We start from the raw sequence: 22,937 nt of genomic DNA, 5'->3' as shown, positions 1-22,937 counted from the left end.
GTCCCCTCCACCGTCCCCTTCGCCCCCCCCCTCCCCCGACGCTGCGTAGCGCGCCCCTTTTCTTCGTTGCGCCTGCCTCGTTTCGTCTCGTCGCATTGCCACGCGCTTTTTACGGGTGCGCGTGCCTCTTACGCAGCTCTCTTCCTTACATCGTCTCCCGCCTAGCCCCGTATATATATATATATATATATATATATATATATGCTCTACGCGGCATCTACCACAGCGGCGCGGCGGCCACGACTTGCCGAGCCACGCCCGATGCCCACTGCCACATCGCCGTCGGGTGGCACACCCGCCGGCTCGCGAGGCGAGTCAGCACCGCGCGGGGCGGGTGGTCCCTCCGAGCCGCACCACAGGGCCCACCGCAGTCGTCCTCGGCGATCGGTGTCGCCGATCTTGTCTAGACAAGACGTCCTGAAGGCAGTGTGCGACCGCCTCGAGCACACCGCCCAGTTTATCTATCCTGGCTCCGTTGTCGTTTACGAGTTCCTTAACGATGCACAGGAGTGGCACTGGGCGTTGGGGACGGTGCAGGAGGTCCACACACACACTGTCACACTAGCGGAGTGGAGTTGCCAGCAAGGCGGCGCGAACGATGGAGTGATGAGAGCACTGAAAAATGAGAGGAGTCGGGTCCAGCAAGAGCTAGAAGATCACCAGGCAAGCATCCTCGCCCTCAGGGCAGAGCTTGGCGCCGTGCGCACACGCAACGAGGCTGACATGAATGCCACCCGAGAGGCCATCGAGGCGCGTCGCCGCGAGTTGGAGGCAAGAGAAGGCGCGCTTCTTGTGTGTCGTCAACGCGGCGTGCCTCTTCAACGCACCCACAAAGACGGGTACGGCGCCGCTGACGAGAGCGACAGCGCCGACGATGTTTTTTTGGCGGTACTGCGAGCGGCCCTGAGCATTGTGGAGGACTATTTTCCCTCTACGCAACTTCCATGGCCACAGGTGTGGGCCACCGTCAGTGACCCGCTCTTCCTGCATCGCTGTATTGACTACGACGTCGGCTACGACATGAGTTTCCAGCAGTATGACGAGATTGAAGCGCATTTCTTCGGCTCCGGCGCCATCACAGAAGCGAAGGTGCGCAGAGCCATGGCCTCGATGGAACAACGGATGCCCGACGCCGCCGAATTCCTCTGCACTGTCGCCAACTGGCTCTTCACGCAGCTCGCCGCCTTCCGTGTGTATCAGCAGTGCGCCAGCACGCAGTCCCACGCTGACATGCTCCAGCAGCGACTCACGCATCATGTGAACGCGCTCAAGGCGACCGCTAGAAAACTGCGTCAAGTGCAAGCGCAGCTGCGCGTGTTCAGTGGCGCCCCGGACACCTTGAGCAGCGCCACACGCTCTGAGGTGCAGTTCACGTTCGTTCCCGCACAAGGGATTGCCACGGACGTGCTTCGCTGCGCTATTATTTGCCCAGTACCATTGCACTCGCGGCGGCATCCAGGAACGCGAGTAACGGCAGCACCGACGGCAACAGCGTCTGGCGAATCGAAGTCACCATCCTCGATGAACAAAGGTGCTGCGGTGATGACCGCGACGACTTCGTCCTCAGGACATCCATCGTTGAATCTCGACGCCTTAAGCAATCGTGATCGCGTCGGCAGCGCGGCTGCCCCTTCTGACTCCGCAAGGTCACCACACCACCATAGGGAACAGGTGCGGTCGACACCTTGCTCTCCATCTGCTTCCATCATTCCTGTTCCAAACGCGGAAACGGAGGTTGTCTTGCTGGGCCACAAGGAGCTCGAGGAGATAGCTGTGCGTGCAGTGCACTCTCGGCCCGAGCTGTATCAAGCCGTGGATGATCTCCTGCAAGAGTGTGGTCACCATAAGCGGGATGCACACCACGCACGTGCGCTGGCCTCCGACCGCGCTGATCGTTGCCGAGGACGGCGCGAGACGGCAAAGTCGCACGCTGAAGGCTTTGCAACAGCTACGGCTTGGGACGCGGCCCCCGGGCCCACTGCCGTCTCCAGTGGCCCCTCCACCTCGGTGACGCTGCCAACCTCTCATACCAGCCCTGCGGCAGCGGCACGAAACATGCCGACTATGTTGTCTCTCCCCGGGTCAAAGGACGCAGCGAGCCAAAGCGACGATGGGGGCGGGGTGTACGAAGAAGAGACCGACGCACGCGCGTTTCAAGCAGCTCTACTGGTCCTCCAACAACAGCTACAGGAGGCGCGTCGCGAGAATGAGCAACTACAGCGGATGCTCGTGCGCGAGACGGATCGACACGAGTCCGTAGAGGCTGAGCTGCAGCGGCAAATGCGGGACGCTCGCGCTGACCATGAGGACGCACGAAACCGACTAGCTGACGCCACCATACGCGCAGAGGCTTTGCAGGTTGAGTGCGAAGATCTTGATCGCGACAGGGATCGCGCAACACGCCGCATCAGTGCCTTGGAGGACGAGATACGTGCTCTTGAGTCGAAGCTTCCTAGCGCCGCCTCCGCTGTCCCAGCTTCACCAACCAAGACCTCCGCTAAGGCCGATGAAGGCACCGCGGAGGTGGACAACCGCGTTGCTCACCTAGAGGCTGAGTTGGCATGGCTACGCAGCAGCAGAGAGCGATGGATGCCACATAGCTCGCAGCACTCTGATCCCGCTGACGGCGTCGTGACCACTCACCACCACAAGTGCCTCAACGGTAGCGGCTGGAATGATGCTCTGCAGCGACATCCTGCCGAGCTTCGCCGTGCTGCAGCCACCGACGCAGCAGCGGTCTGCCATGTAGTGGCCGCTGCTGTTACTGGGGTGCACTTCTCAGATGACGGGAGTCGAGTAGAGTTCTACGTGGATCATCCAAGCCAGGTGCCTAAGCCTCAGCTTGATGATCGCATCCACGACACGCCATTCTACGAGTGCGAGTACATCCTCCGCCACTGCTCCAGTCCAAAGACCGGCGAGGACCTTCTCGCGCAGCAGCTGGCGGACAACAACGCTACCATCGCGGACCTAGAAACACGACTTGCTAAGGCTTCATCGACACCGGCTCCGCATCAACTTCCACCTGCCGAGCTCGCTCAGCAGGAAAACCTCCTCCATCTGCAGAAACAGCTGCGCAGAGCTGCGGAGGAGATTAAAGAGCTGAACTTTTACGATCAGCGCCGAAAGAAGAGTGGCAATGGTCAGGCTGTCGCGACGATGCACTCAGTGAGGTTGCCAGGAGAGGACTGGAGTGTCGTGGTGCAGGAGCACCCTGAGGCGCTCCGCGAGGCTTTCATTGCAGATGTGAGCCACGCATGTCACGTCACCCGCGGCGATGTGGAGCACGTAGCGTTTGAGATGGGAAGCCTTTTGGCAACGGTTAGAGTACAACACGACGCTGATGCCACCATAATGGAGATGGACCGCCGCTTGCAAGAGTACGACTACCCCTTGACGATGGAGCTGTACCGGTTGCGCCAGGGGCCCAAGCGCGGAGCTGATGCGGCGCTTGCGACTGTCGCCCATCGAGACACGGAGATCGCTGACCTGAGGGAGCAGCTGCGCGAGGCGGAGGAGCGCGCGCGGGACGTGGAGGCGCAGCAGTCGGACAGGGACGCCGAGATCGACCGTGTGAAGGAGCTGCTCAGCAGCTCGATGAGAGAGGCCGCCTCTAGTGGGGAGATGCTCGGTGCGCTGGAGGAACAACGAGAGGAAGCTGCAAGGGAGATGCGGGGGCTCAGAGAGCAGCTGGCCGTCGCTCAGGTTCGACGAGAGGCGCTGGACGCCGAGGTGGCTGACCTGAGGGAGCAGCTGCGCGAGGCGGAGGAGCATGCGCGGGACGTGGAGGCGCAGCAGTCGGACAGGGACGCCGAGGTGGCTGACCTGAGGGAGCAGCTGCGCGAGGCGGAGGAGCGCGCGCGGGACGTGGAGGCGCAGCAGTCGGACAGGGACGCCGAGGTGGCTGACCTGAGGGAGCAGCTGCGCGAGGCGGAGGAGCATGCGCGGGACGTGGAGGCGCAGCAGTCGGACAGGGACGCCGAGGTGGCTGACCTGAGGGAGCAGCTGCGCGAGGCGGAGGAGCGCGCGCGGGACGTGGAGGCGCAGCAGTCGGACAGGGACGCCGAGGTGGCTGACCTGAGGGAGCAGCTGCGCGAGGCGGAGGAGCATGCGCGGGACGTGGAGGCGCAGCAGTCGGACAGGGACGCCGAGGTGGCTGACCTGAGGGAGCAGCTGCGCGAGGCGGAGGAGCATGCGCGGGACGTGGAGGCGCAGCAGTCGGACAGGGACGCCGAGGTGGCTGACCTGAGGGAGCAGCTGCGCGAGGCGGAGGAGCATGCGCGGGACGTGGAGGCGCAGCAGTCGGACAGGGACGCCGAGATCGACCGTGTGAAGGAGCTGCTCAGCAGCTCGATGAGAGAGGCCGCCTCTAGTGGGGAGATGCTCGGTGCGCTGGAGGAACAACGAGAGGAAGCTGCAAGGGAGATGCGGGGGCTCAGAGAGCAGCTGGCCGTCGCTCAGGTTCGACGAGAGGCGCTGGACGCCGAGGTGGCTGACCTGAGGGAGCAGCTGCGCGAGGCGGAGGAGCATGCGCGGGACGTGGAGGCGCAGCAGTCGGACAGGGACGCCGAGGTGGCTGACCTGAGGGAGCAGCTGCGCGAGGCGGAGGAGCGTGCGCGGGACGTGGAGGCGCAGCAGTCGGACAGGGACGCCGAGGTGGCTGACCTGAGGGAGCAGCTGCGCGAGGCGGAGGAGCATGCGCGGGACGTGGAGGCGCAGCAGTCGGACAGGGACGCCGAGGTGGCTGACCTGAGGGAGCAGCTGCGCGAGGCGGAGGAGCATGCGCGGGACGTGGAGGCGCAGCAGTCGGACAGGGACGCCGAGGTGGCTGACCTGAGGGAGCAGCTGCGCGAGGCGGAGGAGCATGCGCGGGACGTGGAGGCGCAGCAGTCGGACAGGGACGCCGAGGTGGCTGACCTGAGGGAGCAGCTGCGCGAGGCGGAGGAGCGCGCGCGGGACGTGGAGGCGCAGCAGTCGGACAGGGACGCCGAGGTGGCTGACCTGAGGGAGCAGCTGCGCGAGGCGGAGGAGCGTGCGCGGGACGTGGAGGCGCAGCAGTCGGACAGGGACGCCGAGGTGGCTGACCTGAGGGAGCAGCTGCGCGAGGCGGAGGAGCATGCGCGGGACGTGGAGGCGCAGCAGTCGGACAGGGACGCCGAGGTGGCTGACCTGAGGGAGCAGCTGCGCGAGGCGGAGGAGCATGCGCGGGACGTGGAGGCGCAGCAGTCGGACAGGGACGCCGAGATCGACCGTGTGAAGGAGCTGCTCAGCAGCTCGATGAGAGAGGCCGCCTCTAGTGGGGAGATGCTCGGTGCGCTGGAGGAACAACGAGAGGAAGCTGCAAGGGAGATGCGGGGGCTCAGAGAGCAGCTGGCCGTCGCTCAGGTTCGACAAGAGGCGCTGGACGCCGAGGTGGCTGACCTGAGGGAGCAGCTGCGTGAGGCGGAGGCGGATGTTGCCCGTGGGGAAGGTGTGATCCTATTGACCACCTCAGAGGAATTGCAGAGGGCGGACCTGTGGCGTCGAATGTTGGAGGAAGCGCTGTGTTTGTCGGAGACGTGGACAGGGCTACTCGTTGTTTCGTACGGGGAACGTCTAAGTAGTGTAGAGCAGGATCACGAGCTTGCCTCAATGGAGTGCACCGACATGCTTGAGAGGCTGGAGGAGTTCGTGAACTTGCTGGAGGCGGCCCGAGCGGCAGAAATGGCTGCTGTAGAGTCTCGCGACGACTGCGAGCGCGAGCTGCGCGCACTTCAGGATCGATATGATCGGGAGGTGGTCGCAAAACAGCGACTTTTTTTGCAGCGCGAGGGAAGAGCGGCTGAGGGGGTATCAGGTATCCCTGCGTGGGCTGCATATGATGAAGACAGCGGTGCGCAGCGTGGCAGTAGTATTGGCGACAGTCTGAGCCATCCTGACCACGGCGGTGATGGCGGCGGTCGTTCTCTGCCCGTGTCGCGGACTGCCCGGGACACCACCTCCGAAGGGTTGAGGAAGCAGTTGGAGCAACTCAAGCGCGAAAAGGAGGCACTTATGGAGGAGCTAGAAGCGAAGGGTATGCGCTACCGCGATGCACTGACGCTGCTGAATCAACACATCAGTCAGCTCATGGAAGAGCTCAGCTTGCATCTGCGCGATGGTGTGACATCGGCCAATAATGCCCGCTCGCTGCTACTTGAGATTGCCGAGCTGCGGGCGGCTCAGGAGCGGACCGGTGCGTCGGCCAAAGGCGGCAACGCGAATCTCAGCAGCGGTGAGCCTTCCGTAGGTGGCCGCGGATCTGTTCTCTGGGGTGGTGGTGGTGGTGATGGTAGCAGCGGCGCCTTGGCACCTCTTCGTTAGGAATCAAACTCTATCGACGTTCTCATTTTCCTAGGATCGATGTAAGCGAATACGCATGTGCGTGCGTCGGTGCGTGTCGGTGCCCACGCTAGTTCACGGTATTTTTATTTGTTCTCCTTTCTTGGCGGGAGGCTGTCGGACCGCGGCTCTTGTCGTTGTGCTGGTCTCCACGCCTTAGCGTGAGGAGAGCGCGTGCCCGTTCGATCACCTGCCACCCGCTCAGACATTCTCTTCCGCTGTCTTGCCCCCCCCCTTTCCGCTCCCTGCATGTGCCTGCTTGCGTCTGCATTGGCTTCTGCCGATCACCTGCAAGCACACACTGTTACGAGCGCAGCGATGAGTGGAAAACATTAGCCCTTGGAGGACTCGAGTGTGCACGATGCTGAGAGTGTGTGGCGGGTGCGAGGGTCCTTCATCTTCCTTTCGCTCTGCGACTCTCTATACATCTGCAATAGGGGAAGCCTCTCCTGCTTGGTTGAAGGGATGAGGGAGATGTGGGGCCGTCTGCGCACGGCGATGCGTGCTTTCTTGCCATCCTCTTCGCCATCTTCCTCCCTCGCGCTCTAAGCATGTGATCTTATGATCGGGCTTCTCCCGCAATGCAGGCGTGTGCGAGCAGTGCGCTTCTTCTTGGCTGTCAAGAGGGTGTACAGCCGTACCTGTGCTTCCTTGTGTGCGCACGTCTTTTCTCACTCGCTCAATCATCTCCCCTTCTTTGCCCTGCACACACACACACACACACACACACACACACACACACACACACACACGCATACATGTATGTATGCATGCATAAGCAGTGACTCGCGCGGACTCTGCACCATTTCCATGCGTGGCGGGGAGGCGTGGGCCACATCATACAGCACACACAAGAACATCCGAAAACTGAGGCATGCGAGAGGGAAAGGAAGAGGAAATCAACACGCGCAACGAAACAGGAAAAGTGACGACACCCGCAGGAGGGAGGAGGCGCGACACCAATTCCTTGCCCCTTCCCCTTCCCCCCCTGCTTGTACATCTCCCGAGCCCTTTCAGCTCTAGCTCCTCCCCTTCCCCATAGTATGCAGAGAGCACTGAAGTACACACACACACACACACACACACACACACACACACACATAACGCGTGCTCGCACGTCTCGTGAGCGCGCGCACGTTTGAACAGCAACGGCACCTCCCTTGCAGCAGAAGATCGTCAGCTCTAGACACCAGCTACTATGGTTGGATCCATAAGTGGCAGCAGCATGAGCCATGGCAGTTGCAGTCACACACGTAGCGCGGAGATGGTGCGGTCGCGTGAGTTGAACGCAAGTGGTCGCACACGCCGCGCCTGTCCAAGTGCTCCGCAGCTTCGCCGTTGGGGGCAAGCTCCTTTCAGCGTAGACACGCCGATTGCCAATCAAAACGTTTCACTCCATGCATCGGCATCTGATGCATCTGCGCGGTGCCCCTCTTCTCCCAACACCACCTCCATGTCTCCACTCGTCCGCGGTGATGCCATGCGCCGCCCCAGGGCTGCCGTCGTGCGTGCACCCGCGTCAGAGGGGCCACTCGAAGGTCGAAGTTTCACTAATCTCCCGGCATCGCAACCAGAGTCGTTTGGGCCCACTTCACACACCGTCGACGACGCACATTTGGTGAACAATAAGAGCGCGGGCACGGGGGAGCTGTCGTGCGACGCGGTGACCCATGCTCAGCACTTGGCTTCTGCGTCTCCCGTTGCGCAGATGCCGGCGGAGGCGTTGCCTGGGGCCGCCACGGTGCCAGTCGAAGCAGAAGCGAGGACATACCACGTGAGTGAGCCTGAGGCGGTGGGGCGTGGAGATGACGAGTCGACTCGCACACATATACGGGAGCCTTGGATGCCTTCGTCCACCCTCCGATCCCCAGCAGCAGCGGTACCGCTGCAGCCAGTCGCCCCACCCCCACCAACCCCCCTCCCCGTCGCTTCCCGCTCTTCTGCGCCATCACCTTCAGCACTAGTGCTCCTGCCGCAGCACCCGCGTGAAGGCAGCAACGCTGCTTCCCGAGAGCCGCCATCGTCGTCGTCGTCATCACAGTCACGCCTGCGGCAAGTGGCTCAGGCTACACCAGTGCGAGGCCACAGTGGGAGCCAGGTTGCTGAGGTCGTCCAAGACACCAGCGACCGTTCTCCGCCGATAGTGGTATGTACATCATCCGGCACCCCATCGGCGCTCATCGCGTCAGTGTCTACCGTCGCCGCAGAAGAGGGCGGCCGACAAATATGCGAGGGGGGTGCACGCAGGGCGGCATCTACGTCCGGTGACGTTGTGGGAGAAAGGGATGGCGACCTCCCAACGGTGCAATCCAACGCTCCTCTCCCGACCCGAGAGTTGCTAGACTGCACCAACGACGGCCGCCTCGTCACCACGGTGGCCGACGTGAGCGCTGTATCGCCCACAACACGCGACAAGCGGCGGCGCAGGCTCGCAGATGCGCAGCAGTCGCGTGCCTCAGTGTTCTCTTCCTCTCTGCCCTCATCGCCTATCGTGAGCAGCTCTTGCAGCATCGCGCGTATTCTGCAGCTGCAGGCACAGGAGGGCTGGAAGGACGGGCTGCGTGCTGCTCTTCAGCAAGACGCGGAGGTGTGGGTGCGGCAAGTGTGCGAGGAGCAGCAACTCCTGCGAGCGCAGCTGAGCGTAACGCAGGCCAGAGCAGCAGCGCTGGCCAAAGGGTTGCAGGAGCTTCGTGATTGTGGATCGTCTTCGGCGTCTGCTCTCCAGTCTCAGTCACAACCTGCCGATACCGCGGGCGTGGCGGTTTGCGGAGCTGCAGAGGAGAGCTGCCAGGAGCGCACCGCTGCGGAGCGACCGTGTAATGATGAGGGAAGCGGTAAAGCATGCCTTTCTCATCTAGAAGAGGCGAGCCCGGAGCGGCCTGCGGCACAGGAGGGCGGCGGCAGAGGTGCGTACACGAGTTCTGCTGCTGATGGCGACACTGCTGCCGCGTTTTGCACCGCCTACACGCATGAGCTGGAGGCTTATGCTCATCTTCTGGAGCAGCACACGCACGCGCTGCACGCAGAAAAGTACCAGCTACAGCTGCGGCTTGACCGTCGAACCAGTCAGCTCGCCTCGTCCCAGCAGCGCTACCTGCAGCGCTACACCAGACTTCTGCAGGAACAGTCAGTGTTAGAGCGCGACTGTCGCAAAGCCACGGAGGACGTGGAGCAGTTAGTGGGAATGTTGGTGGTGGCTCGCGCCGCCGAACGCGCTGCCATGCGAAGGGTGCAGGAGATTGAATCGGCACTGGGGGAGTCAGAGCTGCGCGCCGAGGCGCTAGCGGCCGCACTGCACCCGCAGGCGAAGGAGAACGGCGGTGGTGACATCGAGGGGGGCACCGGCAGCGTCAATCTCATCTCCGACTCTATTGCTGTTGGGTCGAATGGCAGCGAGAGCCTGCGCTGCCCGTCCGGCTACGCCTCCGCTCTACCACCAAGCAGCGCCTTTGCGTCGTTCACAGAGCACAACGAGACAGACAGGAGTATTATGCTAATCGATGCGCTCGCTGCGGCGTCTGGCAGGCCTTCGGTGGAGCGTCCCCGAGTGCTGGCATGGCGCTCCATGAGCGCGTCCTCCTCCATGTACCCGCCTTTGTCGCCAAGCGCGTCGTCGCTAACTGCGGAGTCGACTTCGTGGACGCCTGTGCGGGCTCAGACAACTGCTGTCGGACGTGAGTGGGGTGGCGAAGCCGAGCCCCCGTGGGTCCTCAGCGCCTATTCATTTCACGCCGTGCCACTGTCTGCAGAGCCGTCCCCCATGCGCACAGCAGCAGATGTGGAGAGAAGTGGTGCAGTGGGCGGCTGTTCTCCGGAGGTCTGTGTTGCTGCGAGGTTGGCAATGCGTGAGGCGGGCATACCTTCTCTGCCGCAACGCGCCCCCTCGCAGGCCGCGACCGCCCCTCCCGCGCTCACGTCTTTGCTCATTGCAGACGCGATAGCGAGTGCAGGCACGGCGACCGTGGCCTCGTGCAGGCCAGCGTCTTCACAGAAACTCAGTTGTGAAGACGACAGTGACGGCGTCTCTGGCGTTACGGCGCTGACAGTGGCACCTGTATCCGTGGAGCACGCGGGGGTGCAAAAGACTTCCATCAGCGCATCGACGAACCTGACGAGCGCCAACACTTGCGTTTGCACCCCACTCATCTCTACCATCACGACAGCGCTGACGCCGCGTACGCTGGCGCGCCAGCGCCGCCATGTCCAGAACCAAATTAGGGAACTCTGTGGCGGCGCGGCGGAGGGAGGGGACCACAGCACTGTCGACGAGCATCAGCTGCTGCAGCTCCGCTGTACGCTGCTCGAGCTGGAGTTACAGGCGAAGGAGACAGCGCACAAGGCGGAGAAGGAGGCGTGGGAGGCAGCGGTTCATAACGCGGAGGGCATCGCAGGTGCCATGGGCGAGGTCGAGGCCCGTGTAAAGCAGGCCGTCGCCGCCTCGGAGAAGGCCGAGTACCTCTTGCATGAAATGAGCCGACTATGGAGCCATTCCCTTGCTCTAGACGAGGACGACATCAGTGACGATGGTGGCGAGGCAGCAGCGAGTGCAACGAGGCTCGACGTGATGGACGAGGAGCAGATCTTTTACCCCCGGCGCTCTCGCGACGAGACCCCGCTGTACTGACGGCAACACCAGCAGCTGAACCTGTCTAGTGTCAGCAGTTGACATGGTGGTCATCGAAGTCGCGGAGCGGCAGGAAAGCTCGATGAGGGGGAGGATGTGCCGACACGTCTGTTGCCTGAAGCCGATGAGTACAGCCCCGAGGGCCAAGCACTTCTTTGTACGTGTGTGCCGTCCCATCACTGCAGTTCCAAATACGCAAGCCTACACGCAGACACCCACTTATGCACAGGATCAAACGCGCACGCGATACGCCTCGTGTTGTGCCTCCGTCACCTGTGCCCCCGACCTTGGCAATCCTGCTCTCCGTCCGGTGTGGCGCCCTTCCCAAGTCGCGATCCTCTTCGCTTCTTGCTCTTGCCTCCGTCTTTCAGCAGGCTAGTTCGATGGGGACGAGCGTGGGAGTACGGCAATGCAACAGCTGCCAGCGTTGCTTTCCTTTCTCTTGTGCGCTCTCTTACTCGCTTTGTTTTTAATGTTGTGTTGCCCTCCCCCGCGCATTCATGCGATGATGCGGCCCATCCACGGGCCAGCAGCAGCACCAGCGGGTGTCAAGCGCATCTCTCTCTCTCTCTCTCGCGCGTTCTTCGTCTCTGTGCGCGTGCTCCACAAATACAGAGCTGCAGTGCCTGGAGTTTCTCTCTGTCTGCGCGCTTCCTTCTGTGTGCCTGTGGACGGCCACGGGCAAGTATACCAGGTGGTAAGGAGACGAAGGAGAGGAAAGGGTTTGCGTGAAGGGGGAGGGAGGGGGGGGGCAGAGACACAGTGGGCTCCGGCTGCAGAGACGCGCACACATCTACGCGATTAGCCGAAGCAGCGACATGCAGCCGTCTTCTCTTGCTCTTCCACCCCCTCCGCTTTTGGGCTTGGGGTCATCAGTGGAGGATGCGCCTGCTCGGTGCCCGTTGCCTCTCCGTCTCACCCCTCCGTTGCAAGGGTCTCTCTCTGTCTTCTACTCTGCCAGCGCAGATATCTTTGCGCGATGCTGCGCCGGGGATCCGACGTCCCCTCCAACTGCTGTAATCTCGGCGGTGCACCTCTGACGTATTTCCTCTTCGCCTGTTTGCATCCCTCAGCACCGCTATTGATCCGTGTGCCGCGGTGCGCGTGGCTGTGCTCACGTGCAGTGGTGGGAGGCGTGGTGCAGCGGCGCTGGGGTACCGCTCATGGATGACCTCTCTGCGGTCTTCCTCTTTTCCTCCCACTCCTTCTGTGTGCCCGCCCTCTCCCATCACACTCTCACTTGCCGTTGTGCCTTTCCCGCCCTTCTTCTCTTTTCTCGCGCCTGCATCTGCAGAGCCGACATACACATTGTTTGTTGGCGATACCCGTCGTCGTGACGGGAGAGGAGCGCGCTCGTGCACACAAGCACGTAGGGACGCAGTTGTTCTGCCTGCCTGTCTGTCCTCGCATAACTGCACCATCGTCACCTCTGTTGCGCCACCCCGCGCCCTCTCACTGGTCGGCCATTATCATCATCAGCAGCAGCCCTCACACACATATGTGTTTGCGTTCATGTTGTGCGATGCCTGCCGGCAGGCGCTTCTCCTTTTTGGGGCCCTTCTCATGTTGTGCCTGCGTGTGTCTCACCACCGAGGTTGTGCCTTACGCTGAACGTGTTCTTTGGCTCGTCTCTAAAGTTGCACAGGTGCGTGCGTGTGTGTGCGTGTGCGTGTGTGTGTGTGTGTCGCTGGTATCCGCCAAGCCGCTTGTTCTTCGCCGCTCGTCTTCCCTCTGCCTTTACTCCCCCTCCTTCCCCAGCTCACCCAGCACCTTGTGCGTTATCCTCGTTGAGTTCTTCTCTGTTTCTAGCGTGTCACGCATGTCGGTGTGGCATTCTGCTGGCAGCTGCGGATATGTTTTTGTGCGTCACCTTTCTTTTCTGCTTTACTGTTTAAGTGGAGGGGACGAGGTGGTGACCGAAGTTGTGAGCCGTAGCTGTGCGCATGCCGGCGGCCCCCTCCCTTTCACCGCCTTCATCACGACTGCCGTTTGCGACGGAGCGGATTGGTGGCTCGCCGTGATGCCGCGCAACCGCATCGCAGGCGCACACGCGCACACATCCACGCATGCGCCCTCCCGTTTAATTCGTGTTTTGCTTCACCCTCCCTGAAGACGGCCGGACGCACGCCTCAGCGCGCGGCACCACGGGGTCCAGCACCCCTCCCACTCTGTGTGCGGAGGCCGCGCAGCCCCCCTCTTATCCCTGCCACTGCCGGCCCGCGTGTGGTGGGGACAGGGTCAGGCAGCCGTGTCGTGGGGGAGGTCGATGCCATGAATCACTGCTGATGTCGGCGGCGCCGTCGTGGACGGTGTTGTGTGGGCGATACCTGCGACCGTGAGCCCGCTTGCACGGTCCGTGTGAGGGGCAGAGTGGCAGCGTGACTCGAGCGTATCTCACCCCTCGGGCATGGCTGCCTCCTGGTGGAGAGCCTGGGCGACGGCGAGAGATGCGCCAGGTGGTGGCCGGCACAATGGGGGAGCGGGTGTGGGGCGACGTGCGAAGCGGTGAGGGGGGCGGGTGGAGGCTGAGGGGCCGAGCGCATGCGGAGCCGACTGCGTCGGCGCATTTGGTGCCGCGCGCGCGTGTGTGCGTGTGCGGCCGCTTCGCACCACGCGACGGTGTCTGTGACGGGGCCATGGCCGGGGGGGGAAGAGGGGGCGGAGAGTGGTGGAGTGGAGCTGCGGACACGTGTGGCAGAGAGGGGGGCCTGTGAACAACATGTCTTTGCTTTTCTTGCCGTGCTTAGCTCTCTTCCGCTGTGCACTGTCTCGCTGCTGGTACGCTGCTCGCACGTTTGTCTTCGTGCGTGATAGCCTAGCCTCCGTAAGGTCGACGTGCTCGACGTGCGACTGCATGCGTTGGTGTGCTGGATCAGCTTTCACGGCGACGGCGGTGGCGTGTCAGACATGCTTGCCAACACACGGGAACACCCCCAACAAGACAGCGTAGTAAAACGCGGGAAAGGCGTACGCAGCAGCGCGCATCGTAAGTGGAGAATGTGCCCTGCGAATCACTCGGAGGCAGTTGGTGGCCCCCCCCCCCTCCCCCATCGCACCAACGCAGGGAGATCTGGGAGCGGTTCTGCACGTGCGCGCTTGGCAGCGTTGGCGGCTCCGTGCGGTAGAGTCTCTCTTCGACGCGGGGTTCTCACAGACGATGGCAGCCACCGCGTCGGGGCGATGCCGGAGCCAGCCTACCTCTGAGCAACTGCGCAGGAATTCCGAGAGTATGTAGGGAGAGACGGGGCGCAAGAGCGAAACGAAATATTTGTGCCGACGCGTCCGTTTCACCACGAACACGTCAGCAGCTCTACACGCGTGCACAACCATGACCTCCCTACCTCTGCTACTCACTGCGGCTATGTCCAAGAACCGGGTCAACCAACACTCTTAGGCGTCGTTCAGGCCCACTGCACCTCCACTGCATACGGTGCAGGCTAGGTCCAGGCTTACACTCCGCATCACCGCAACGCAGCTAGAGCAGAAAAGCAGTAGGCGGATGCGTATATCTGTCGAATCGCCAACACGACTCGTAGTGAGCTGGTCCAAGCGTGATCATCACCGCAAGCCACTTCGGCACCGCGCCAGCCCAGACCTGTCCACCGGTACCAAGAGTCCGCAGCCGTACCCGAGGGCAGGCTATGCGGGCTCTTGGCGCTTCCAGTGAATGGGACACTGGACCCTGATACCACACTGAGGTGGCCGGACATCATCAGGATGAGAAGGAAAGAGCCCAAACATCACCGGGCGCCGCCGCTGACGGAAATGCAGAGGCGCAGCGCCATGAAGTGACCGGCCTGCATGACCCTCTCTCTTTTTCACCTGCTCAAGCGACCTTCTCTCGTTGCACCCATGGGAACTGCATCCTATGCGTGCCCGCCTCTTCGCCCCTCCTCATCGCACCGGCATGCCCTGGTTTGTAGAGCGTGTGCCACGCCCGACACACTTTTGCGCGTCGACGTATTGGACGCTGCACGCGTACATGTATATGTATAGATGCAGTGAGTTCGCGTCTTGCACATCCCTCTCTCTCTCTCTTGCATCAGGTCCGACGGGCACTCGGAGACTAGCGGAGCTTCTGAACCGACCCCGCCCTACTTCAGGGTGTTAATGACACCACCGCTACCGCAGCGGAAGGAGGGATGGAGGTGACGAGACCACCCACTGCTCCCTGAGGTGTCCGTGTGCATGTGCGCTGGAGAGCCGGCACTCATCGCCGCTGGCTTCTTTTCGGAGGAGCACGTATATGCACACGCTGAGAGGTTCCTCATCCCCTCTCGTGGCGCTGCACAACTCGCTGAGGCTCGGCTATGAAGCCACACTCACGCGCACTAAACATGAAAGCAGGAATATGGAGCACATGTTGTGCGCTGTGTTGAACGGACGTGTCCCCGCTTCTTCTGTTCGTGCACCGTCTCCTTCCTATTTCTCCACGCCTGTTGCGGCTGGTGCTGAGGCCTCTGTCGCAGCCCTCTTGCTTGTTACGCTCTGCGGCGAAACGATCCCCTCTGCCCTGCCCTGTCGTGAAACACTTCGTGAACGGCACGCACACATCGCAACCAACATCAACGCTAAAGGGTGTTTCAGGCGATGATCACCGTAGGCGAGCCTCAAGGAAAAAGAGGACATCGCTGGCGGTGGGTGCCAAGAACCTGCTGGAGCCAAACTGGCGGGGGAGAGCGGCTGGCTGGCTAGCGGAAAGACGAAAGCACCTGGAGAAGGAATGGGCGGGGTGGGGTTGGGGATTGGGAAAGTGCCATGCCCTCTCCCCTCTTCCTCCTCTCCCCTCCTTCCTTCTCCTCGCATCTGCTGCTCAGCGCCTCAAGAACGCCCAGCAGCTACACTCTTGTTTCGGTGCATGTGCGCGCAACAAGAGCAACAAGGAAAGGAAAACGAAAGACACTTCAGGAAAGGATAGCCAGCACGTCACGCGGCGCTCTACCATGCTTGTACCGTGCTTCCCTGGGGTGCTGTTCTCACCTTCTTCGGGCTCTCAACCTCCTTCATCCCGTCCCGTCCCACCCCGGTCCCGCCGCCGTTCTCGTCACTCATTTTACTTGTCACTTCCTCTCCTTCCTCACACCTCGCGTGTCTCTCCCGACGCCCACGCCTTCCCCAAAGCCGCAGCTCGAGAGCGGCTTGTTCTTGCCCCACCGGCCGCACCTCTCCTATCCCGTTCTTGCTTGTCCTTTCCATCATCGGCCTCCAGAAGGCTTCCCCCCTCCCCCCTCTCTCGCTCTCCTCGGCTGTATTCTCGGGCGGGCCGCAGTTCTTCTGCCCTCCATTCTCCAGCGAGAGGTCGGCTTCACTGCGTGCGACGCCTTTTTTTTTTTTTTTTTTTGGGGGGGGGGCACTCGCTCTCACGTATACATACGTAGGGAGACCTTTTATCACCCCCTCTGCCGACACACTCGACGCTTCCTTGCCTTCTCCACGTTGAGCGGTCCTTTCCTCCGAGACGGCTCTGCTTCTGTGTCCCGTGTGCGTAGATGCCACGTGTAGGCGACGGGCGCACCCCGCTGGGCGACGCCGCGGCACCACATTCACCGTCGCCACCGCCCTCCTCCTCATCCTTTTCATCCGCGCCGTATGTGTCACCGTGCGAGTGCGGCGATGACGCGGAGGACGACGGCCATCGCCAGAGCGGGAACAGGGCTGTCTCCTCCACTCTCTCCCGAACGAGTCTACAGAAAACAAAAGACGAGGCGGTGACATCCTCCGACAAAAGCTCCCGGGCCCTCTCACCCATCCACTCCTTCTCTTGCAGCACCACGACCAGCAGCAGCACACGTCTACCCTCTCTGCAAGGCGCGGTGCAAGAGCTGACGGGAACGGGGAAGCTTAGCCAGTCCACTGTGTCTGGCTCCGCACCATCTTCTGACGCAGCCGCGCGCCTGAAAGGGCATTCCCAAACGTCCGCCAGCGTCGCGGTATCGCGTGGACGAGGCCTTCATGCGTTGCAGAGCCCCTCGTCAACGCTGACGCCGCCGTGCCTCGCGCCGTCCGTGTCACCGCCACTCACTACTTCGTCACAACTCACTAGCATGCACGCGCCACCACAGCCGCCGCCGCCACCTCGCACCCACTATCAGTACATGCACTCCTTCGAACACCGCTGCCTGCTATCCAAGAAAATGCTCAGGTTATACGGCGCCAGCACGGTTCCCGTCATTGTAGAGCCGACGGAGAGCCATCTGCGACTGTCGCCGTCGCCGCCCTCCCTGCACGGGGAGTCCAAGTCGTCCGCTGGCTCAGCAGGCGGTTTCGGTGGCTACGCACGGCACGGGCAGCTCTCCTCCAGTGGCCGCGCCGGTGCGGGTGTCACGGCGTCCTCGCTTGCATCAGCCTTCACCTCCCCCTCAGCGAAGAGTACACTCAAGTGCATCTTGCTGCGCTCCAAGTCCGTGGCGGAGGTAATTCTGACTTTGCGAGGTCGCCTGGCCTTGGACAGCTGCCAGTCGTTGTTTCTCTCCGTTGGGGAGAATGACGTGCTCGTGCCTGGAAACTCGCTTCTCGGCGACCTCTACGAGCGCTACCGCAACGCCGACGGTTTCCTGTACCTTGGTTACTTGCTGGAAAACACCTTCGGCGGAGACGTGCGCTCTGCCGCTGGAGAAGCCGCCTCTCATACGGTGAGGCGACCGGTGCAGCGGTGATGGCAGCCCGTTAGGGGGAGGGTCTGTGGGTGCATGCACACGCGCGTTGTGTGTAGTGTGGTGGCGTGTCTATTGGCTGTTCTCTCTGGCGCGTTGTCTCGCCACCTCTTCTCGCGTGTCTCCGGCGAGGCAACGCGAGAAAAGCACCTCCGCTTCGTTTTTCTGTAGGCGTGCGTGCGTGTGTGCTGCATTCGGATGTTGTACACGCTGGCGCTCATTCTCTTTCTCCCTCCTTGTCATGTCATGCCCTCACAAGACTGTCACCGCACACGTCCGCCTCACACCCGTGCGTCTCTTGTACCCGGAGAGATGCACAGGTGCGCGCCGCCAGCGTGTTGTCGAGCGTACGTACTCCTCTGTCTTCCCTCGCTCGCTCGCCTCTCAATGCTGCAACGCACCAGCGAGAGTATGAGCAGTGCGCGCATTTTGGTGTGGGCGGCTTGTGAAGGGGGGTGGCGGCCGCGGCGGGCACCTTGCCAATGAAGCTGGGCTGCCTACACGCAGCCCGCGTGCATGTGTGCTTGTCTCGAGTCAGTTTCGTCATGCTGATTTGTCTTCCGCTCTTTGGATTCCTCTCGTGTCCCTCCGTCCTCGTCTTCCCTCGCGTGAGCTCCTTGCTGAGCAGGTCACTGGGTTGCGTGGTCGTCGGAGTGTGGTACCACTTTGTTGACGTACCTGGCCGGGGACTCCACCAACGACGTGTCTGCATGCTTGTCTATGTGCGAGGTAGTTGGTGTGTGGTCCGCTGCTGGCGCTCAGCAGCACGGCAAGGCGTGGGTTTCACGCATGCGTGTCTCGAGAGCATCCACAAAACAATTCGAGCGAGAAAGCGGAAGGAAAAAGTAGAAAAAAGTGTGTGTGTGTGTGTGTGTGTGTGTGTGTGTCTGGGGGGGGCGTGAGGGCGGTGCGCAAGAGAGAAAAAAAAACTCGAATGTCTGGCGCGCACACGCTCCCACCCGACGGTGCGTAGTGGTCGCCACAAGAGGCGCGTATCGACATGACCCCGTCTGAAAAGCGAGGGGACGCAACCGCGGCACGAAGACGACGGACCTCCTGCGCGAGTCTTGCAGCGACTCGGCAGCGCGCATCTCTCCCTTAGATCGGCTTTCCGGGATAAGGCGCGATGCTGAGCCGCGCAGCGATGACATCCACACCGGTCACTTTCATCATCACATCAGCGGAAGCGCACAGCCTTCACGTTGTCTGCGTCGCCCTTTGCCCACTTCAAGACTGTTTCTTCTTTCTCTCGGATACTTTGCTCCTCCCCTTTCTTCATCCACCGTGGCGCTTGCCTGTCCTTGATCCACGACAGCTGACATCACTGTCAACTCGCCTTTCTCACTAACACGACCCCCTCCCTCCCCCCGCACACAAACACACAAACCATTCTACCACAGGTTGTGCGTGCGCGCTCACATTCCTAGAGGTAGTACATCACCATCACACGCCCATATACACAAGCCGTCACTATCATAGAGAAAGAAGAAGGCACCCACACCCGCAGGTGTACCTAACCAACCATCCACCACCTCGTACCCGATCTTGAGCGAGAGATGTCTAGCGAGCCGAAGGCGATGGATACGTGCGCTGCGCCTGCGAAGCGTGCGCGCACGGAGGAGGCGGAGACGGAGGTTGCGCGGCCGTCCGGCGAGGCGGCCGGCGTGTCAAACCCGTCGACCGCGGAGGATCTTGTCACGAAACCAGTTGCGGCTGGCGCCGAGGTGCTGCCGGCGGACAAGGTTGCCGAAGGGACGAACGCAGAGGAGGAGCCGCTGCAGCAGGAGAACCCGTTCCGCTACGTTCTCTTCCCAATCCAGTACCATGACATCTGGCGCAAGTACAAGGAGCAGGAGAGCTGCATCTGGACGGTCGAGGAGATCGACCTGGGCAACGACATGAAGGACTGGGCAACGCTGAACGACGGGGAGCGGCACTTCATCAAGCATGTGCTCGCCTTCTTCGCCGGCAGCGACGGCATAGTCATCGAGAATCTCGCGCAGCGCTTCATGAGCGACGTGAAGGTGCCAGAGGCACGCGCATTCTACGGGTTCCAGCTGATGATGGAGAACATCCACTCGGAGACGTACTCTGTGCTGCTGGACACGTACATCACGGACAGCGAGGAGAAGCTGCGGCTGCTGCACGCGATACAGACGATCCCGTGCATCCAGAAGAAGGCGGAGTGGGCCGTGCGGTGGATCGGGAGCAGCGCGAGCTTTCAGGAGCGGCTGATCGGCTTTGCCGCGGTGGAGGGCATTTTCTTTTCCGGGTCGTTCTGCGCACTGTTCTGGCTGAAGAAGCGCGGTCTGATGCCAGGGCTGACGTTCAGCAACGAGCTCATCTCGCGCGACGAGGGTCTGCACACGGACTTCGCATGCCTGCTGTACAACTCGCACATCAAGCACAAGCTGCCGCGCGAGCGCGTGTTGGAGATTATCGTGGATGCGGTGAACATCGAGCGCGAGTTCATCTGCGACGCGCTGCCGGTGCGGCTGATTGGCATGAACGCGGAGCTGATGGCGCAGTACATCGAGTTCGTCGCGGACCGGCTGCTGGTGTCGCTCGGCGAGGAGAAGCACTACCACTCGACGCAGCCGTTCGAATTCATGGAGATGATCTCGCTGCAGGGCAAAACAAACTTCTTCGAGAGGAAGGTGGGGGAGTACCAGAAGGCCGGCGTGATGAGCACGGAGGGCACGTCGAAGAAGTTTTCCCTCTCGGAGGACTTCTAGCCGACGTCTCTGTGTATGTGCTGCTGTCGACTTCTCCCCGTATTCCATCGTGAGCGCGACGCAATGACGCATGCTGCGCGGGCAGCGTGCGTGTGGGTGCGGCTGCCGCACGCAGCTCCCTTTCCCCTTTCCGACTTCGCGCGCACGCACACGCCACGCACACGCTCCACTTCGCGCGCACGCACGCACGCACTTGCGCCTTCTATAGATGCAGGAGCGGACGCCGCTTCTGCGTATATTTGCTATCTTTTTTGTTCGTTCGGAGTCGGTGCCCTGCATCACCGTTGAATAACCCCGGCGTGAGTGTTTTGGGTTGTGCGCGTGTGGCCTTGGCAGTATTTTCTACTCTCCGAACACGCACGCGAGTGTGACTATGGCGTGTGTCTCTCTATGAGTCGGTGTATGTGTGCCTTTCCTCCTCTGAAGCCTGCCGGTCTCCATCACCTCTGCCGGCACACATGCACACACACACACACACACACACACATAAACATACACACGCACACACACACACGCTCTCAAACTCTGCTTCTTGCCATTTTCCTTGTCTTCTTCTCTTCCTGCTCTTCTCGTTTTCGCAGTTGCTTAGCTTCCTCAACGCCCCTCCGCCAACGACACGCAGGTATGCGGTTGCTCGACAAGGCACACGAACATGCCCGGGCGCACCCACAAGCACGCCAGCACGCGAAGACAAGCAGGGACACAGCGAGACGCTGGCATGGACAACGGTTGTGCTCATGCAACACGAACACGTGTACGGGGATGCAACGCCGGCCTCACAGTAGTGGCACATCTCTCTGGCTGTGTAAGCCTGTACGTCGTCGTGCGTGTGTTTGTTAACGTGTGGTGGCTGGCTGTGAGCGACCCCCTATCTCTCCTTCAGTGTTGTGCACACTGGGAGGCGTTAAGGGAGGCAAGCAGCGGTGTGTATCTCTCTGTCTTCGTGTGCAAGTATGCATACGGGTGCCTTTCCGTTTAATTCGTGTTTTGCTTCACCCTCCCTGAAGACGGCCGGACGCACGCCTCAGCGCGCGGCACCACGGGGTCCAGCACCCCTCCCACTCTGTGTGCGGAGGCCGCGCAGCCCCCCTCTTATCCCTGCCACTGCCGGCCCGCGTGTGGTGGGGACAGGGTCAGGCAGCCGTGTCGTGGGGGAGGTCGATGCCATGAATCACTGCTGATGTCGGCGGCGCCGTCGTGGACGGTGTTGTGTGGGCGATACCTGCGACCGTGAGCCCGCTTGCACGGTCCGTGTGAGGGGCAGAGTGGCAGCGTGACTCGAGCGTATCTCACCCCTCGGGCATGGCTGCCTCCTGGTGGAGAGCCTGGGCGACGGCGAGAGATGCGCCAGGTGGTGGCCGGCACAATGGGGGAGCGGGTGTGGGGCGACGTGCGAAGCGGTGAGGGGGGCGGGTGGAGGCTGAGGGGCCGAGCGCATGCGGAGCCGACTGCGTCGGCGCATTTGGTGCCGCGCGCGCGTGTGTGCGTGTGCGGCCGCTTCGCACCACGCGACGGTGTCTGTGACGGCGCCATGGCCGGGGGGGGGGAAGAGGGGGCGGAGAGTGGTGGAGTGGAGCTGCGGACACGTTGTGTGGCAGAGAGGGGGGCCTGTGGAACGAAGAGTCGAATCTCTCGGCTTTACATTCGCTATCACCGCCCCGCTGGGCTGGTGTGTATGTATGTGTGCGTGTGTTGCGGTGCGTGAGGAGCGCCGTGCACTTCGCTGGAGACAGAGACGAGGTCTGGGGAGCGCACATAGATACGCACGCCATAGAGAGCTCCTCGCCGTAAGGAACGAAGGCGCTGACGTTATTGGTGGTGGAGGTCTAGATATCCGAAAGGTCGAGAAACTTGATGTGGAGGGTGCGTTGCGTCGAAACAGAGGCAGCCGCGCTGTGTTTTCTGTGGGGCTCTGCACTCGAGGGGTAGTCCTCGGTCGATGCCTGTAGGGGTGCGCGTGTCTCGAGGGTCACCGGCGTATTGCTGAGATGCTCTTTCGGCGGCGCTTCCGGGTCTCTCGCGGAACATGCATACACGCGTTCTTCTCAGTGCGTGAGTGCCTCTCCACACCTGTACGTGCACAGCGGCGCAGTACTTGGTTGTGGATGTGAACGTGTCTATCGTACCTGTTAGAGCTCGTGATGCTGCGTCGCGCGCATATACGCGAGGCTGCTGACGTGTGTTTTTTCCGTCCGCCCTCTCCTTCGCTTCTCTCCATGTCTTCCACTCCTTCGCTTGTTTCTCTCCGCTACGCTCATGTTCCTCTCTGTTCACGCGCACACCCTCATGCGCATGTGGGTATGTGTGGCTGTTGGCGTGCACTGTTGCCACCCGCGGTACCGTCCCGGGTTGCTCACTTGCCCGCTAAATGCATTATGGGTGGGGGGTGTTTCTCTTTCGTGCCCTTGCTCTTGCATCCAGAGGGCGGCGCTACACGGAGACACAGACACGCCGACTTACTCACATACGCGTAAGGATTACCTCGGGTGCCGACCACGGAGACGCGCGACCGCCCCGTTCACTTTGTCACGCACACGCACTAAAACACGAACAAGAGACACACAT

The 22,937-nt window shown here is 61.8% G+C and overlaps 4 protein-coding genes across 4 annotated transcripts; all 4 read left to right on the top strand.

The window, feature by feature from the left end:
• Positions 1-201: 201 nt before the first annotated feature.
• LMJF_22_1320 (hypothetical protein) lies at positions 202-6,342 on the top strand (the record flags this gene model as incomplete). The annotated part of the gene is made up of 1 exon (XM_001683231.1): positions 202-6,342. The coding sequence occupies one exon, from the start codon at positions 202-204 to the stop codon at positions 6,340-6,342; it is 6,141 nt and encodes a 2,046-aa protein (XP_001683283.1).
• Positions 6,343-7,558: 1,216 nt separating this feature from the next.
• LMJF_22_1310 (conserved hypothetical protein) lies at positions 7,559-10,984 on the top strand (the record flags this gene model as incomplete). The annotated part of the gene is made up of 1 exon (XM_001683230.1): positions 7,559-10,984. One exon carries the CDS (start codon positions 7,559-7,561, stop codon positions 10,982-10,984), a length of 3,426 nt encoding a protein of 1,141 aa, XP_001683282.1.
• A 6,044-nt stretch (positions 10,985-17,028) lies between these two features.
• On the top strand, positions 17,029-17,640 carry ATG12 (putative ATG12/APG12; the record flags this gene model as incomplete). Its single annotated transcript, XM_001683229.1, has 1 exon — positions 17,029-17,640. The coding sequence occupies one exon, from the start codon at positions 17,029-17,031 to the stop codon at positions 17,638-17,640; it is 612 nt and encodes a 203-aa protein (XP_001683281.1).
• A 1,553-nt stretch (positions 17,641-19,193) lies between these two features.
• On the top strand, positions 19,194-20,372 carry LMJF_22_1290 (putative ribonucleoside-diphosphate reductase small chain; the record flags this gene model as incomplete). Its single annotated transcript, XM_001683228.1, has 1 exon — positions 19,194-20,372. One exon carries the CDS (start codon positions 19,194-19,196, stop codon positions 20,370-20,372), a length of 1,179 nt encoding a protein of 392 aa, XP_001683280.1.
• Positions 20,373-22,937: the final 2,565 nt, after the last annotated feature.

This window comes from Leishmania major, chromosome 22 (genome assembly GCF_000002725.2).
Source record: "Leishmania major strain Friedlin complete genome, chromosome 22".
Taxonomy (NCBI): Eukaryota; Euglenozoa; class Kinetoplastea; order Trypanosomatida; family Trypanosomatidae; genus Leishmania; species Leishmania major.
The sequence above is the reverse complement of the archived record's forward strand: the minus strand, read 5'-3'. Positions and strand labels throughout refer to the sequence as shown.